This window comes from Poecilia formosa, unplaced genomic scaffold (genome assembly GCF_000485575.1).
Source record: "Poecilia formosa unplaced genomic scaffold, Poecilia_formosa-5.1.2 Scaffold335, whole genome shotgun sequence".
Lineage (NCBI taxonomy): Eukaryota > Metazoa > Chordata > Actinopteri > Cyprinodontiformes > Poeciliidae > Poecilia > Poecilia formosa.
Genome location: NW_006800274.1, coordinates 325,524 through 341,616, shown reverse-complemented (window position 1 = coordinate 341,616; position 16,093 = coordinate 325,524). Strand labels below are relative to the sequence as shown.

Genomic DNA, 16,093 nt, shown 5'->3' with positions numbered 1-16,093 from the left:
ACATAATCTTGGTTCTCATTTGTTCCTGTGTAAATACTGCAAATTGAGGTCACTAGTGCAATAAAAAACACAAGATTTGAAAGTGTAGCTCACACACCCTCCCCTTCCAATCTGACTGAACTTGCGCCACTTTGTAAAGAACAATGGGACAAATATAAATTTCAATGTGTGCAAAGTTGGTAGTCTTACCCTAAAATAGTTTCCAGCAGAAATGTAAATGGTTTTTATTTCTAACAAATCTTGTACAACCACGTATCATTTTTTCATTTATGCACTACTGCATGATGATTTGTCATGTAAAAGTCCATCTGGTGATTTGCAACACACTTTAGATGTATTTTATAACTATGAATACATTTAGAAGGTGATTTACCCTTTAGTAAAGTTTTCTACATATTACTTTCAATTTGCCAAGTCTTCTATTCCACAAACAGGTCAAAGTCTGCATATACCTGAGTACTGATTACAGTGTGTGTTGCTCATAAAGATTGTGTGTTTGTATTCCAGCTTCTTGTGACTACTGATAGCTTTAACAGAAATCCACCTGAGAGATACTGAGAAGCCAACGTGAACTGATACCTCATCTTGGAAACATATTATTTCAAAGTCAAGCAGCACAAAATTCTGCTGAGGCCATACTATGGGGTACTGGGCCAAACTGAAGTCTTCTGGATGGGCTTACCCCACCATCGTGCTGTCAATCTATGGCTTTCTTGCTAATTGCCGAGTAGCAGAGCCCTTCCTTACACCTTACCTAATTGGACCAAACAAGAACATTTCTGAAGAGGTGGTACGTATTTCACACACGTTTTATTAGATAATTTTTATTTTTTTTATTTGACAATTTACTCAGCAATTTTGTCTGACTCAGCATTTCTGTTCTTGCTGCTTTTTACTTGCAGGTGACCAACTATCTGTTTCCTGTTTGGACATATTCATACCTGGCCTTTCTTTTTCCAGTTTTCCTCCTGACTGACTTTCTGAAGTACAAACCTGTCATTATGGTACAGGGACTCTTTCTTGTCAGTAACTATCTCTTGCTATCCTTTGCCCCTGGCCTGCCTGCAATGACCTTCCTTCAGGTCAGTAAGATACCCGTCCTGTAACAGCTGTAATGCAGAGTTAAAACACAAACGTTTCTTCATTGCTTCCTTGTCTCTGTCAAAGAAATGCATTTCCGTAGTACAATGCATTTCTTGTAAGAGCTAGATGTAAACTGTGATCCCAACATTGTGCAAACTCTGATGCATTTCTATTTCATGGTGGGTAAATAGAAATGCATGGCCAAACAAACATGGATGTCCTACTCATCTCTTAAAATAAAATTCCCTAAAGTCATGTATCATTATCTCTCCACCAGTCTATCACATAAAAGTCTGCTGTTGTAATGTGACAGTGATAAAACGTTCAAGGGATGCAAATACTTTTGTAACACTGTGTTTTGTCCTCTAACTACAGTAAACACATTTGCTAGTGAATAATGCCTCATAATGAGAAACAGCTTCTGGAAGACTGCCTTGTCTCATTTACAGGTCAACTTTGGAATAGTGACTTCCACAGAGGTCGCCTACTTCTCTTATATTTACAGCGTGATTCCACTAGAAAGCTATCAAAAAGCCACAAGTTACCTGCGTAGCGCCATGCTCACAGGCTATACATTTGGTGCCAGCCTTGGCCAAATGCTTGTCTCCCTTGGAGGTAATGATTTTTAAAAGATGCTGATGTTGATTTTTCATCAATACTCTAAAGGAACGAGCAGTATGATATACTTTTCTTCTTTATGCATAACAAAAAAGAGTTAGTGTGTAAACTGTGATCCCAACGTTGTGCAAACTCTGATTATTATCTGTTTCATTCACAGGAGTAGATTACTTCTACTTAAATGCTGTAACTCTGGGGATTGTTTGCGCAGCTTTTCTAGTCTCTTTCTGGTTGCCCATGCCCAAAAGGACCATGTTCTTCAAACCGGAAGAGGCTGTGGGCTCCCGGTCGCAGAAAAAAGGGTCAGTCAGAAATGACAGACAGAGAGATTCAGAGGCGGACAAGGATGGAGAATCCTTGGGGGTCGAAGAGACGGAGCATGCTGGCGGTGCTGGCTGTTGCAGCAGGGAAAGTGTGATCACTGCAGGTCCCTTACTTTGGAAAAGCTTTAAGGAATCATACTCTTCCAGGTGTGTTTCTCATACAGTGCCTTGCAAAAATGTTTGTACTCCTTGAAAGTTTTTATAGTCACAAACCTCAGTGTATTTCACTTGGATTTATGTAATAGATCAACATGAAGTAGTAGTACAAGGAAAATAATAAATGGTTTCAATTTTTTTTATATAATGGAGTGCATATGCCTCTATCGGTCAATTCTTTGTAGAATCATCTTTTGCTTCAATAACAGTTTCCAGTCTTTTTGGGCAACATTTCTACCAGCTTTGAAAACAAGAAACAGACATTTCTGAGTCTTTTTAGCTCAAGCCACATAGATTGGATTAAAAGTGTGTGTAAAAATAAGTTTTCAAGTTTTGCCACAAATTCTCTACTGAATTTATGTTCAGATTTTCACTAACTAAGGAGGAATATGCTTTGATCCAAACCCCTTCCACTATATCTGTATGCTCAATCTTCAGTTGAACAGCGAACTTCATCCACAGTTTTTTTTTTCTTCTTTCTGGGAAAAAGTTAAAAATCAGGTGTTTGTTTCCCATTCCTTCCAGTTCACAGTTAAATGCACATTTGTGTTGGTCTGTCACATGAAATTTTAAATAAAATACGCTGACGTCTGAGGTAACTTTACTCAACATTAAGAAGCTAAAAAGACATGAATGCTTTTGCAAAGCACTGTGCATTTTACGGATACCCTTCATCATAATATGTTGTCTCATTTTTCACCATGCAGGCATTTAGTGTACTGGTCCTTGTGGTGGGCATTGGCCACGGCCGGCTACATGCAGATCTTTAACTACATCCAGCTTAAGTGGGACCATATAGAACCATCTGCCACGTCATCTGTCTATAACGGAGCTGTAGAAGCTGTGTCTTCTGTTGTTGGTGAGTCTGAAGTTATTATTTGTACCTCAACCTTTTGAAAATTGTTTAAATATCACTGAAACAAATCATTATAAGGTAAATCAGAGAAATACCTTTGAGACTTTAGATTTCTAGAAAAAAAAAAAAAATCCTTATACAGCACAAGTTTTTCTACTTGCATCACATCCAGCAAGTAACATTTAACAACATTGCTTAAAGCTCCTGCCACGCCTGATAACACCGAGACATGTAAAAGTCACAATCAACGAAAAAAATAAAATAAAAAATACAAGCGCACTGGGGCTGGTTATATGTGGTGACTGATTAAATGGAAAATGCGTATTGATTTTGAAAGAGAACAGCAGCATCGGGTTCCTTTTGGCTCACGCTCAGCCTGGCTCAGCGTGAGGGGAAGCAGAGTAATTGCTTCAATTAAAGAGACAGACAAAAGTTAATGGATTCTCTGATTATTGCTGGTGGTAGATTCTAAGTGCATCCTGCAAGAGGTTTATCAAGCCGGGCTAAGGAGACCAGCTTAAGGATGCACACGATTTGTTACTGTCAGCGCTTGGGGAAAGAGACGATGGCCTCGGGGTAAATTAATGAATCGAAATGGGTAGGATGTACATGGAACAACCAGTTATCTGGTTCATATTTCAGGTGCCGCTGCAGCGTTCTCCGTGAGCTTCATCAGAGTGACCTGGGCCACGTGGGGGGAGCTGACCCTGGGGCTCTTCTCGGCCGTGTGCTCAGGTGCTGTGTATCTGATGGCGTTCACCAGCAGTATATGGGCGTGCTATGCCGCATATGTCTTATTCAAATCCTGCTACATGTTTCTCATTACCATCACAATGTAAGCTCAACATGTAGTTCCTCTTTTTTTTTTTCACTCAAAGTTCACTTATGGTGAACTTTTCATCTGTTTGACCCAAATTTAAAAATCAAAGGATGTGAAAGCTTGGATTCTTATGAGGGAGATAAATTCTCGGTTTAAACATAAAACTTTGGCTTGATACATAAATCTTACTTCTGTGGTGTTGTCTGATATCTTCTTCAGATGTTTATTTGTTATGCTGAAGTTAGAGCCAAATCGATTTTCATAAAATTTGAAATAAAATACAGTGACGATGCAGAAAAATCTTATCGAGAAATACAACAAGCTTATGAAAAGTGTCAACAGGTCCTCAGAGGGAACAAGTGTTTATCAGTTTCTGGGTATAGAGTCATAATGTAAATATTATCAATTATCTAGAGTTGCATTGTTTTTAAAGTTCAACATATTGGCACATAATAACTTTGGCTAATGGTGAAGTGTGGGTCGCGGAACTCAAGTAGCAGTGCACTGATACTCTTTTTCATGAAGATGGAATGTAATTTATTCAAGTAATTTCAAGTAACTCTGATCACGAATATCTCCATTAGTCTAGTATTAAAGAAGGGCTCCTCTCCTGATTGTGTTTCTGTAGATTCCAGATAGCATCCAACCTCTCCATGGAGTGTTACGCTTTGACGTTTGGGATCAACACGTTCATAGCCCTCTTACTGCAGACTATTGTCACGGTCATTGTTGTGGATGAAACCGCACTGGGACTGGACATTGTCACCCAGGTACGCTGTTTTCACTCATTGTTTTATTGCTTCCTTTTTTTTTTTTTTAAATGGCAGCAGGTTGGGGCTGAACTCTAACTGAAAGCACAAGGATATGTTTGTGACTAAGGAGGGACCCCTGGTGGTAATGATTGGCCATTACAAGAGGATTTGTTTAATACTGTTGGCTAATTTGAAAACTATAATGTTTCTGGCCACTGACAAATGTTTCTCTCTGCAGTTTATCATATATGGCAGCTACTACGCTGCCATCTCAGCTCTCTTTCTGATCCGAGGGATCTACACCGCCTGCGTACATCGGCGATCTGTGGATCAGACAGAAACTAGAGGAAAAGAGCCAGGTGGAGAGATGATCTCTTCTGAACGTTTCTGATCATAATCAATAAAACTCTTGTGCCTGAAAAACATGCTGACTGGCCTCGTGTGTGTGTGTTTCCCCCCCACCCCACCAACATTTGCCTTATATCTCCAGCTGTAAAACAGATATTTTCTGATAAGAATTAAGCCCACGTATTTGTCCAGAAAGCATGGTTTACAATCACTGACACCTTGCTGCTCTTTGACCTGGCTGTTGATTGGCAAAACCAGCACTAACTTTAGATGACTAAACCTGACAGGCACGCAAGACCAAAGTAGCTGCAGCCACTAAGTACACACACACATAGCAAAGGAAAGCAGGCAAACATGGAGAGTGTGAAAAGACTCAGCTCAGACTGGAGATATCCCACCACTTTGCTGTGCGTCTATGGATTCTTTAGCACGGTGAAGCCGCTGGAACCTTTCCTCATACCGTTCCTGACAGGACCAGACAAGAATCTGACCACTGAACAGGTACAAAACTACAGCTGAACAACTGAAGGGCGTCAGAAAACAACTGATTTGAAAGATTTACTCGATTTCATGCAAAAACACAGCAATTATAATAGTTATTGTATTATAGTTTGTTGTGAAGTGTTTTTTTTTCTGTCCTGATCAGATGTTTTTAATTACTGAATCAGTGGAAGATAGAAACATCCTATAGCCACACCTGTGACTCACTCCAATAAAGTGATGCACGTTCACCTGTTTATTTACTGAATAATACTCGCCTCTGCACAACACCACAGTAAATCTTTTTATTACTTTCTTCCGAGTCAGAGGCTTACACCGTGTAGATTATTATGCCCTTAAACAATTTGGAAAGTCCAAATGATGATGTAATGATTTCGTTGGCTTCTAGTAGATGAGTTCACAACATCTGAGTTCAATGGAGGGACATTCGTAGATGTATTTTAACTTCTCAGAGGAGCGGCTTCTTTGTGTGACATTATGAAAAAATGCAAAGAAATCAGCAGATATCAGGTAGAGAAATGTAGAAGGCTGGTTTATCCTTGGGTATAATTTTCATATGCCTGGAGGTGTCATGTTCATCTCTCTAAACAAGTGTATGCAAGGGCGAATAGCATGGAAACATCCAGCTGAAATGCTTAGGGATGAGCAGGACTCTGCCAAAATGGTGGCTGACGAAGGTAGAGTTGCCAACCAAAAAAAAAAACGTCTCCACCTGAATTTAACTGAGCAAATAGGTGTGAGTTTTCCATTGGATAGTTACTCCATGGACAACGGTTTTCCAGCTGATGCATTATGTAGCTTCCAATTTCCTAAATAACCATGTGAAAAGACATTATCCTGTGGTCATGGGAACAAATATGAATCATTGGCATCAAACAAACAAAACATCTTTTATTCATTGCAGAAATGGATAAAATTGGGTTGAGAAGTGTCTAACGGATTATTAAAAACTCTGAGGATAGTAGGAAAATGAGAAGTGTGGTCGGAAAATAGAACTTGGAACTGCTTTTGTATGTTTTCCTGGTCTTATTTCTCCGTGTCAGGTCAACAACCAGATTTTTCCTGTGTGGACATACTCCTACCTGTCCGTGCTGGTGCCGGTCTTCCTGCTCACGGACTGGCTGCGTTACAAAACTGTGGTGGTCTTCCAGTGTGTGATGCTCTTCATCACCACGGCTCTGCTGAGGTGGACGGAGAGCGTGCCGGCCATGCAGGCCATGCAGTTCTGCTACGGGGTGGTGACAGCCAGCGACGTGGCCTATTTCTCCTATATCTACAGGTCACGCCTTGCAACTAAAAGTACAATCAGAGTCACATGTTTGGACTGTGTGGAGTTAGAGTGGACCTGACAGTCATCCTAAATGATCCTGTTATGTTTATTACAGTGTTGTAGATCTAAAACGATACCGTAAGGCCACGTCTTACAGCCGCAGCGTCCAGCTCCTGGGATACACCGTGGGCTCGGTGCTGGGTCAGCTGCTCGTCAGCTTCGACCTCATGTCCTACGACAACATCCTCGTGTTCACTTTGGTGCTCACAGCCGTCGCACTCGTCGCCTCCTGCTTGCTGCCCGTGCCACAGAGAAGCATGTTCTTCCACAGAAAACTTTCTGGACAGAGAGCGTCAGAGGAAGGCGCAAAGAGGCACAGGGGTGGATCTGAGGGTGAAGAACGCGACTCAGAAACATCAAATACATCCCTGGGAGACAAAGGAGATACGAAGGAGGAGCAGCGGGTTGAGGAGGACGAGGATTCGGAGGAGATAAAAGGGGAGGCGTCCTGCAGCCAGGTCGTTCTGCAGCTATGGAGAGATTTCCGCCAGTGTTATTCCTCCAGACAGCTGTTGTACTGGTCAGTGTGGTGGGCAATGGCCACATGTGGCTATAACCAGACTGTCAACTACGTACAGGTCAGTGTCAAAGTCAACAAAAATATCAATAGTCAATCAAAAGCTTGCATTATGAGAGCTCCCGTTAACAACAAAAAAAAACTACTTAAAAGTAGAAAGTATGAAAAGAGATCACCATGTAGCACAAAGGTTCAGTGTCCCAGTAATAAAGACATTATGGTGAAAAATTTGCATACGATCTGCACATTAAAAGGAAAAACCTTATAAAGATGTTGCTGGAGGCTGGTAAGAGAATGCAGTTAACCACATGGAAACCAGACATGAGGAAGAAGCAATTTCTCCAAAAGCTACTTAAAAAAAATAGATTAGATTTTGCTAACAGACAGAGACAAATACTTTAAATTTTGGAGAGATATCCTAAGGATGATGAAACTTAAGTTGGAGTATTTAACTAAAAGGGAGGGAAGCCTGCAAGCCTCCGAACACCATCAAAACTTTGAAGTACAAATAATGGTGGCAGGATGAGTTTATGGGGGTGTTTTGATGCAGCAGGGATTGGTGCACTTAAAAAATAGATTGAAGCATGGGGAAAGAGCATGATGTGAAAATACTGAAGCAGCAGCTCAAGATATTTGCCAGGAAGTTAAAGCTTGGGAACAAATGGGTCTCCCAAATGGACAAAGATGAACATTCCTGCAAGCCATTGCAAGAAACACGCAGGATACAAAAAACATTTGACTTAAATCCTGAAGTTAAAAAGGCAGTTCTGCTCGGAGCGAACTGCCGTAGAAGTAAATGTGACAATTGCTTCTAGATTTTCTTGTAATCTGTGTGTGTGTGTATGTGTGTGGGGGTGTGTGTGTGTGTGTGTGTGTGTGTGTGTGTGTGTGTGCAATCCAGGTGCTGTGGGAGCACGTGCAGCCCTCTCAGAACTTCAGCATTTACAACGGAGGTGTGGAGGCAGCGTCAAACTTGTTAAGTAAGCAGAAAACAGAAGGAAGTGAAACCGTCGAAAAAAGGAAGGTTGTGAGATAAAGACGTACCGTCTCAACGGCCGTATTTTGTGGTCGGGTAAACGCTGACCTGGTGTTTTCCAGGTGCAGCAACTGCCTATGGCATAGGCTTCACAGAGGTGAGGTGGGAGCAGTGGGGGGAGCTGGCCCTGGGTGGCTTCTCAGGGCTGGGAGCTGCTGCATTATTTCTCATGACTTTCGCTGGAAACATCTGGGTCTGCTACGCCACCTACACCATCTTCAAGTGCCTGTACATGCTCCTGATAACAATAGCCATGTAAGACTCATCATTTTGTTCAAGGCTATTTTTTTTTTATTTTTTTTACTGTACAAATGTTGCATTAGTAAACAGAAAAACGTATTCCTGCAAGGTATCAAATCGCAGCCGACCTGTCGATGGAAAGGTACGCTCTGGTGTTTGGGGCCAACAGCTTTGGAGCTCTGCTTCTGCAGACCATCATCACTTCCGTCGTGGTTGACAGCGGAGCGCTGGGCCTTCCCATTGTTCCTCAGGTAAGCAATCTGATCGCGAGATACAAACGCTAAGATTTCGGTTTTACTGACGCCCTCTGGCGGTTGTGCTTTCTTTTGCAGTTCATCATTTACGCCAGCTACTTCTCAGTCATCTCTGTGGTTTTTCTGCTTCGGGGAATATTTAGCGTCTGTAAAGCGCAGAGGATGAAAAAGGAACAATTGTCTTTAAATGGAAAACAATCTGAAATCTGTGAGGAACACAAGTTCTGATATTGTAATTTTTTTTTTTTTTTTTGTAACCCCGTGGCACCAAATCATGGAATAAAACGCCCTTTTTCCTTTAGTTTTTTTGCTAAAGTAAAACACATGTAAGCAATTTTCCATGCAGTGTGGGAGCAGCTTAACTGGAAAAACATTTACAAAAAGTAAATTTCAGTAATTCAATTTAAAAAGGGACATTTAGACTTACAGACCATGGAAATGCAAAATTTCAGGCAGAAAAAAAAAGGCACTGAACTGTTGTTCATTACATTTTAGAGAAAAGTTAAACTTTCAATTTGTTTAAAAGTCAAGATCTTAGGATCTGAATGAAGAATGAAGTTCAACCAGGTGGGTGAAGGTCATTAAATGGGGAGCCACGTAACCTGCCGGTGTTGATCTATGTTGTATTTTGAAGTGTATTTTATACTTCTATTATGCTCAAACTTTACATTCAGTGCAATAGTTAACCAAGACATTTTAAGAGCACTTCACGGTTCTCTCTGCTGACAGTCTTCATGGAGTTGCCGATTTCGTTTTCAGCAGAGCTTATTAGCACCTGCCCACGCTAACAAAAGCAAGAGTTTCCCTTTTTGAATTGAATTACTGATATGGATGTACTTCCCGATTATATTCTAGCTTATTGAGAAGCACCTATACATTTCTAAATGAAAGCCTCAGTCATTTCATCTTATTTAAAATTCATTTTAATATATATTCTGTATATATTTACACATTAACTTAAAATTCTTTAATATCCCATGAAAGTGGTTTTTCAGTCCATCAGTCATTCTGCTTTTCCCCCCCGTGGGTCTGAGGTTCACTGTCATTCAAAAATTGTTGGGACCGGGGTCTCTGTCAGCAGGGAGGGAGGCGGCAGAACGGCCAGTTTGCCGTTCGGATGCAGCATTCACTTGTTTTCAGTTTTCAGTCACTGAAGTTTTTCCTTAGTATGAACAATTTAACCAAAAAAAAAAGAATCAGCACAAACAGTTTAGTTCTTTACAAATACAGAAACTGGCAGTACCCAAGCGACAGCCCTGTCTCGACAAATCTTATGTTATACAAATACTGATATGCACAAAGAGCTAACGTCCTAGAGGAGAAAAGAACATATGTACAGAAATGCAGCATGATGAATGATATACTGTATGCAATAACTTAATTTTCAGCCAGTTTGATTATATACGTTGTGGCTCAGGCCAGTTCACAGGTTCAGCAGAGGACAGCGGGTCAACCTCTCCCCCCTCTCTTTCTTTTGCTAGTCACAAGACACCGTCAGTGCCTCCGTCTTGCACATTGTTTAATTTGTGACAAACTGCGATAGAAAATACAGATTCTTACAAACGTTGTGTGTTTTTAAAGCTACTGGTGAAACAGTGCAATAGGTGCAAGCGCGCCGGTTGTCGACCCTGTTGTGCAGCAGACGAGATGGATCGCTATAAGAAGGGGTTGGTTGACGAGCCTCCAGCGGGGTACTGAGCGGGCGGAGCGCCGCCCTGGGAAGAACAGAGACGCAGAGAAAACACACGGGAGTCAAAAAGTAGCATGAAAATCACTACGGCCACATTCGGCAAATGAGAAGACGGGTTCTGATGAAGACGGGTTGTCCGATTAAAAGCACCTTTCCAAAATAACACATATATTACACATATTTTTCATTAAGCTGACATTTCTGCGTTCTATTGGTCTGATGTAATAATCTAATTGTAAGTGTAATTTTTTTTTATCACTTAAAAGCAAAGGCTTTAAAATATCAGTCTGAGTGTGAATGATATATACAATGCGTTTTATTGAGTGGATTGAGTTAATAACAAATTGACTTTTCCATATTCTAATGTATTTACGTAAGTATATTAGATATACTGCATCTTTTATTGTACATTTGCTTTAGTGATGTCTTGGGCTGCAGACGTAATTTAGCCTATAGGCGACATTTGGCACATTTATAAGACGCAGCCACGCTTATTGATGTGCATTACTCATTTTAAAATAAATACAAAAAAAGTATATATATATATCTATGACACAAGAGTTTTTATCTACCAAAAGTGATCTTGCTGTACTAACCAGAAAGGGGTTGTTAGGGACCATGGGGGCTGCCACTGGCTGTCCAAAAGGAGTCACAACAGGCTTCGTCTGGCCAAAGGCTGGGAATCCCCCACCTGATAGACAACGACACGAAATACACAACAGATACAATAAAGCTAAGAATGTTTTAGTCAAATTGACGCAATTTAAATGCGACGTAACAAAGACTGGACATGTGAACTACAAACACACACCGTTGGGTTGCTGAGGAAACGCCGGAGGCTGAGTGAAGGGGGGCTGGCCAGGAAAGGGTTGCTGGAATGTTCCACTGAAACTGGTAGGGAGATTGTAGGCGGCAGCATTTCCAAATCCTGACGGCATACTCATGGAGCCTGTGCCAAAAGGCGCTGCTGCACAGCAGAAAGCAACAGGGCAGAAGATCCAAAAGGGGTTTAAGAGGTTAAAACAAACGTTTTCTGCTTCATGTCAGATTTATTTTTAGGACACGCGAGCATGCTCATGAGCTACAACAACGCGCAAACGGTATGCAGAAAAATCATTTACTCTCAAAATCTGTCGGCTTGTGAGGACATCGTCTGTCCTCCGTCATCTTTACGATGTCCTAAAGAGATTCTCTGTCAAATTTGGTTCTCGGCTGTGGATAAGTCATCAGAAAGATTTAGCTGTCACCTAAAAGTCACTGAAAATAAAGAACTCAATGCTACCCACAATATCCATCTCACAGACTTTGTGACACTAAAATCAATCAGACATCTAAAGCCTTTCTGAACCGATATCAAAATGCAGGCTGCTATGTCCCAGCCGGCTCTTGACAATTGCCTCAGAAAGTGTAGCGATCTTTGAACTGCTAAGAAAAAAAAAATTGATCAAACCCAGCAATCCTGGTGCTCTCATGGGTCATCGCTTCCTCTAGCCCTACTTCAAATCCCGTATCAGATCTGCCAAAACTGCTTTTACAATGATGCAATCAATGCCAGTAAGAAACTCTGAAACTGCTCTCTGCATTCAACAGACTCACTCCTCCTCTAGCCACAACATGCTTTCTAAAATCTAAATCGGTGTGCAAACATTTTGGTCATTTGCTGCTCTGAGAGTAAGTTTTTAAAAGCATTTGATTTGCAGCTATGGCCATTGGATTTGGCTCCCAGCAACATTCTTCATTCAACTACTGTAGTCAGTGCATCAGTTTTTCCATATTTGGTAATTAATATTCTTATGTTATCACTGCGAGATCACGACAGCAGGCTGAGCTTTAACAGAGTCCTCAGTTCTAAACTGATTTGACTGCTGAAGCCTTAAAAGTGGATTTCAAACATATGTAAGCTCTAAAAATGTGTGTTTCACGCATCGGATATTTTAAATATCACCTGTTAAGAGTTAAAAGAGCTGAGACACAGAGAGGTGCTGCAAGGCCTCTTGTTTTTATAAAATACATTCCCTTCTTGGGTCTGCTTCTTTGCTAAATTACCACCTGTAATCAACATCAATATCATCTCATTGTATAGATGGAAGTTAGAGCACCACATTCCTGCAATACAGCAATAAATAGGACCGATTCGTCCGTAAAACTAACCAAGTATTTAGGAACAACACATTTAAGTACTAGATCGGTGCAGATGACCTACACTGGACCAAGTATCACCTGCCAGGTCCCTGTAGGTCACCTAGTAAATCCACGGTTTCTTTCATCCCAACTAAGGCGATTCTCCTCTAGACATTCCAGCAGCATCCAAACCCAAAAGGATGATGCAAAATACACTGGTAGATCTTCTGTATGGTGACTATAACCAATTAATCTCCTCTGGTGACAAACACAAACTACTTCAAGAAATCAAAGCAAATACATCTCTGTTGTCTTTAATAATCTGAAGAGTTGTTAGAGAATACATTTCTTCTATCATGATGAAGCTACACTTGTTCAGCACTTCTGTCATTTAAAAAAAAAAAAAGTCACACCAAATAGCTTAGTGCTTAATCAAAATAGAGCTACCTTAATGATTGTCTTTTTTTTTTTTTTTTTTTTTTTTAGCTAATATTAGCAATTAAACAGAAACAAGAAAATAATTCATGATGAAAATGAAGTGAACATTTCACCAGGTGAAACGAGAGTTTAAAAACAAACAACTGCACCAAATAAGAAAAAAAAATGTTTGCCACAACAGAAGGCTTTTTTTTTTTAAATATGCAACTCTTGCTTCTTCAGCTAATTAAGAAATTGATTTATGGCAATAAATATTAGTCACTGTCAGTTCACAGCACACAAGTAGAAAGGTAAGCAAACACCTCATAGCGACCTACCAAAGGTGGGGGTAAAACCCTGCCAATGAGGGGCACTCATCAAGCCTGTCCAGCATGATAAAAATAATTAGTAAATCTCAAATTCTGGATTTTACAGATTGCTTTATCCTGTATGCAGAGAATGCAAACACTAGTGTAACTGCCTCCTTACTTTTTCATTCAATTCAGAATATTCCCATCTGCTCTAACTGCTAAATGAGTCTTCAGCAGACTTGCTGAATAATTCACTAGCTGTTTTCCCCTCACGTCCCCACAGCTACACACGACGAGAAGCAGAAATCACAGATAAAAAAGCACAAGAACAGACCCGCTGCAGCTGCCATATTCGCCGCTCTGCCGTTGCACTGGAATGGGTTGGTGGGAGCTGCTGCAGGGGCGACTCCAGCGGCTACAAACGGGTTGGTTGATGGTGCTGCTGGAGGAAAACGTCAAGTCGCAGCATGTGAGAAGAAGGTAAAAAAAACAAGAAGAAGAAGAAGAAAAGAGCGAGCATGTGACAAACTGGTTTCCAAAGAATTCCAATATTGGAACCAACATCTTAATAAAACGGTATTGTTCCGATGAATTAAAGGAAATAAAGTAAGTGGATAATAAAGCTCCAAACTGTGGTTTTACATAAAAAAGCCCGGCAGCATATTCACAAATAATCAAAATGACAATTTACAAACTGAGACATCCAGAAAGAGTCTTATATTAAGTTGTCAACTACCATTGACAACTTAATATAATGGCTCACCGCTCAGGGTGGCATTTCATCAGTGGGTGGTCAAAATACAAATTTTGACCACCCACTGTTCAAAGGGCTTTTGTTACTCTTTTCATGGAATCTGGGCAATATTTCATCGCCTCTGGGACAAAACAGAAAACACTCCAAGTACTGAGACCTAAACCGGACCAATCCATGTCAAACAGAGATTTCCTATAACAATCGTGTGGACTATGAAGGAAATACAGAAAAATAGGTTTCGTCTGCAAAGGAATAGGTTCACTTGAACGGCCATGTAGTCAAGAACTGCTTTTGAATTATGTTTGTGGTATCAGCAATTTGAGCTTGCAACTCATGATCCATATTTTATTACGTAATTATATACATAAGGAAAAACAGATTCACTTACCTCCAAAACCCTGAGGCATACCGGGCATCGCTTGCTGTGCTTGCGCTGAGGCAACCGTCTCTGAGCCAAAGACATTACTGCAATAACGGCCAAACAAGAGCCTTGTGTAAGAAAGAAGTGCATTTTCTAAAGATTGCATAAATCTAATTTTTATTAGACTGCTGGATCTCTAATACACTAACTGCATATTATATTATTTAGATCTATTAAATATCCAGCTGGTATGATTCACAATCGGCTGATACACAAAATTTTTTTAATCAGGATCAGATAAAAACCTAATCTATAATAGCCATTAAACATAAAAACTTCTTCATAGACAATATGCATAAATAAAAACACAAATGCACACGAACAAAACCCCCCCCAAAAAACATCAAGATAGTTGCACATAAAAAATAAAGAAAAATGTATCAACCAGTGCCCTTCTCAGATGTGTGAGCGGTTTGTGCTGGATCCTACCCTTGGGAAGTGCTAGAGGTGTTGTAAACACTGGTGGCAGGTGCTGAGGAGCTGAAGACGGTATCGAGCTCCGCTAGAGCAGCGTAACGGTCGCCTGCAGCAATGCCTGCTGACTGCTTCTGAGGCAAACCGGCAACTCCTGCTGAGGCTGCAGCAGCAGCAGAGCTCACGCCTCCAGCAATACCACCCCCTGAAAGAGAAGCACATGAGAAAAGAGCAGAGTTGAATTTACCTCGCAGGGAAAAATAAAAAAATAAAATAAAAAAAGTTTGTCAACTCTGAAAGACACAAAACCAAAAGGTCCCAAGAGCTGCCATATTTAACCTATTAAAAATGGGGAACAATAGTCAGTTATTGGCAAAAAAAAAAGTGAAAATATTTAAAAGAAAATAAGTTAAAATTAAATCAGCCCGAACCAACTCGGAGATGCTTTAGTGCCAGAATTCGACCGTGTCGATAAATTGTTCAAACAGATGGCACTTTTTAGAGTGAGGACAGAAAGCAGCAGCATGTGGTCGTTGTTTAGGTTAATGAATAATGCTTATGGATGAAAAACAAACATGCCGTAAATGAAACTGATCATTGATTTACAATAAAACAATGATCAAATTTCGATGTTTCCTTGAACATGTCAAAGTCAGTACAACAATATAAAGAATCTGCCCTTGTTTTAAAGCGTCTGTGCATGACCCGGCCTGGACAAGAAAGAAATCCTCAGGGGGTTCAATCCTTGAGAGCATGAGCAAATTCTTTATTGCTTTCATATGATCCTGTTGTCCTGGCAGCTAAAATCTACAAAACAGGCTGGGCCATAAAGGTTTACCTTCCTCTGTTTTGGCAGAGCTAAACATGTTATCCAGGTCAGCCAGGGCTGCGTATCTATCGATGGGAACGTTAGTACTCTGTACAACGTCTCTGTCAGCTCTCGTGGAGTTACTCTGGGAGGAGGAACTGAAGGATCCAAAGTCAGCACTACACGATTTGGGGAAGTTGTCAAAATTTGCAAAATTGGCATTTGCTAGTCCCCCTGAGGCGCTACCTGCATGGAAGAGAGAAATTAAAAGGTCATAAGGAAAGCTTTGATTGGAAATTTTGAGACAAAAGATCAGAACAGAG

At 40.6% G+C, this 16,093-nt stretch overlaps 3 protein-coding genes across 16 annotated transcripts in view; 2 read left to right on the top strand and 1 right to left on the bottom strand.

Annotated features, from left to right (window-relative positions):
- The first annotated feature begins 415 nt into the window (after positions 1-415).
- Positions 416-5,037, top strand: slc19a3b (solute carrier family 19 member 3b). Its single transcript, XM_016661530.1, has 8 exons — positions 416-790; positions 903-1,082; positions 1,533-1,698; positions 1,856-2,171; positions 2,888-3,039; positions 3,679-3,871; positions 4,485-4,626; positions 4,847-5,037. The coding sequence occupies exons 1-8, from the start codon at positions 641-643 to the stop codon at positions 4,997-4,999; spliced, it is 1,452 nt and encodes a 483-aa protein (XP_016517016.1). The 5' UTR covers positions 416-640; the 3' UTR covers positions 5,000-5,037.
- A 48-nt stretch (positions 5,038-5,085) lies between these two features.
- Positions 5,086-10,027, top strand: slc19a3a (solute carrier family 19 member 3a). The gene is made up of 7 exons (XM_007573619.2): positions 5,086-5,457; positions 6,501-6,736; positions 6,843-7,365; positions 8,206-8,284; positions 8,403-8,595; positions 8,690-8,831; positions 8,913-10,027. The coding sequence occupies exons 1-7, from the start codon at positions 5,311-5,313 to the stop codon at positions 9,060-9,062; spliced, it is 1,470 nt and encodes a 489-aa protein (XP_007573681.1). The 5' UTR covers positions 5,086-5,310; the 3' UTR covers positions 9,063-10,027.
- Positions 10,028-10,311: 284 nt separating this feature from the next.
- The window catches only part of agfg1a (ArfGAP with FG repeats 1a), a 20,066-nt gene continuing 14,284 nt past the window's right edge, over positions 10,312-16,093 (bottom strand). For 3 of the 14 annotated variants that reach the window (XM_016661546.1, XM_016661550.1, XM_016661551.1), the window contains 7 exons: positions 14,978-15,167; positions 14,516-14,592; positions 13,708-13,815; positions 13,401-13,445; positions 11,336-11,491; positions 11,121-11,215; positions 10,312-10,549 (listed from right to left, as the gene is read on the bottom strand). In XM_016661546.1, coding sequence (XP_016517032.1) covers positions 10,490-10,549; positions 11,121-11,215; positions 11,336-11,491; positions 13,401-13,445; positions 13,708-13,815; positions 14,516-14,592; positions 14,978-15,167 — 731 coding nt within the window. In that variant the 3' untranslated portion in view covers positions 10,312-10,489. Of the gene's footprint in view, positions 10,550-10,768; positions 11,216-11,335; positions 11,492-11,582; positions 12,574-13,400; positions 13,446-13,707; positions 13,816-14,515; positions 14,593-14,977; positions 15,168-15,800; positions 16,017-16,093 lie in introns of those variants that run through there. The other 11 variants (XM_016661539.1, XM_016661544.1, XM_016661540.1 and 8 more) reach the window with 8 other exon arrangements.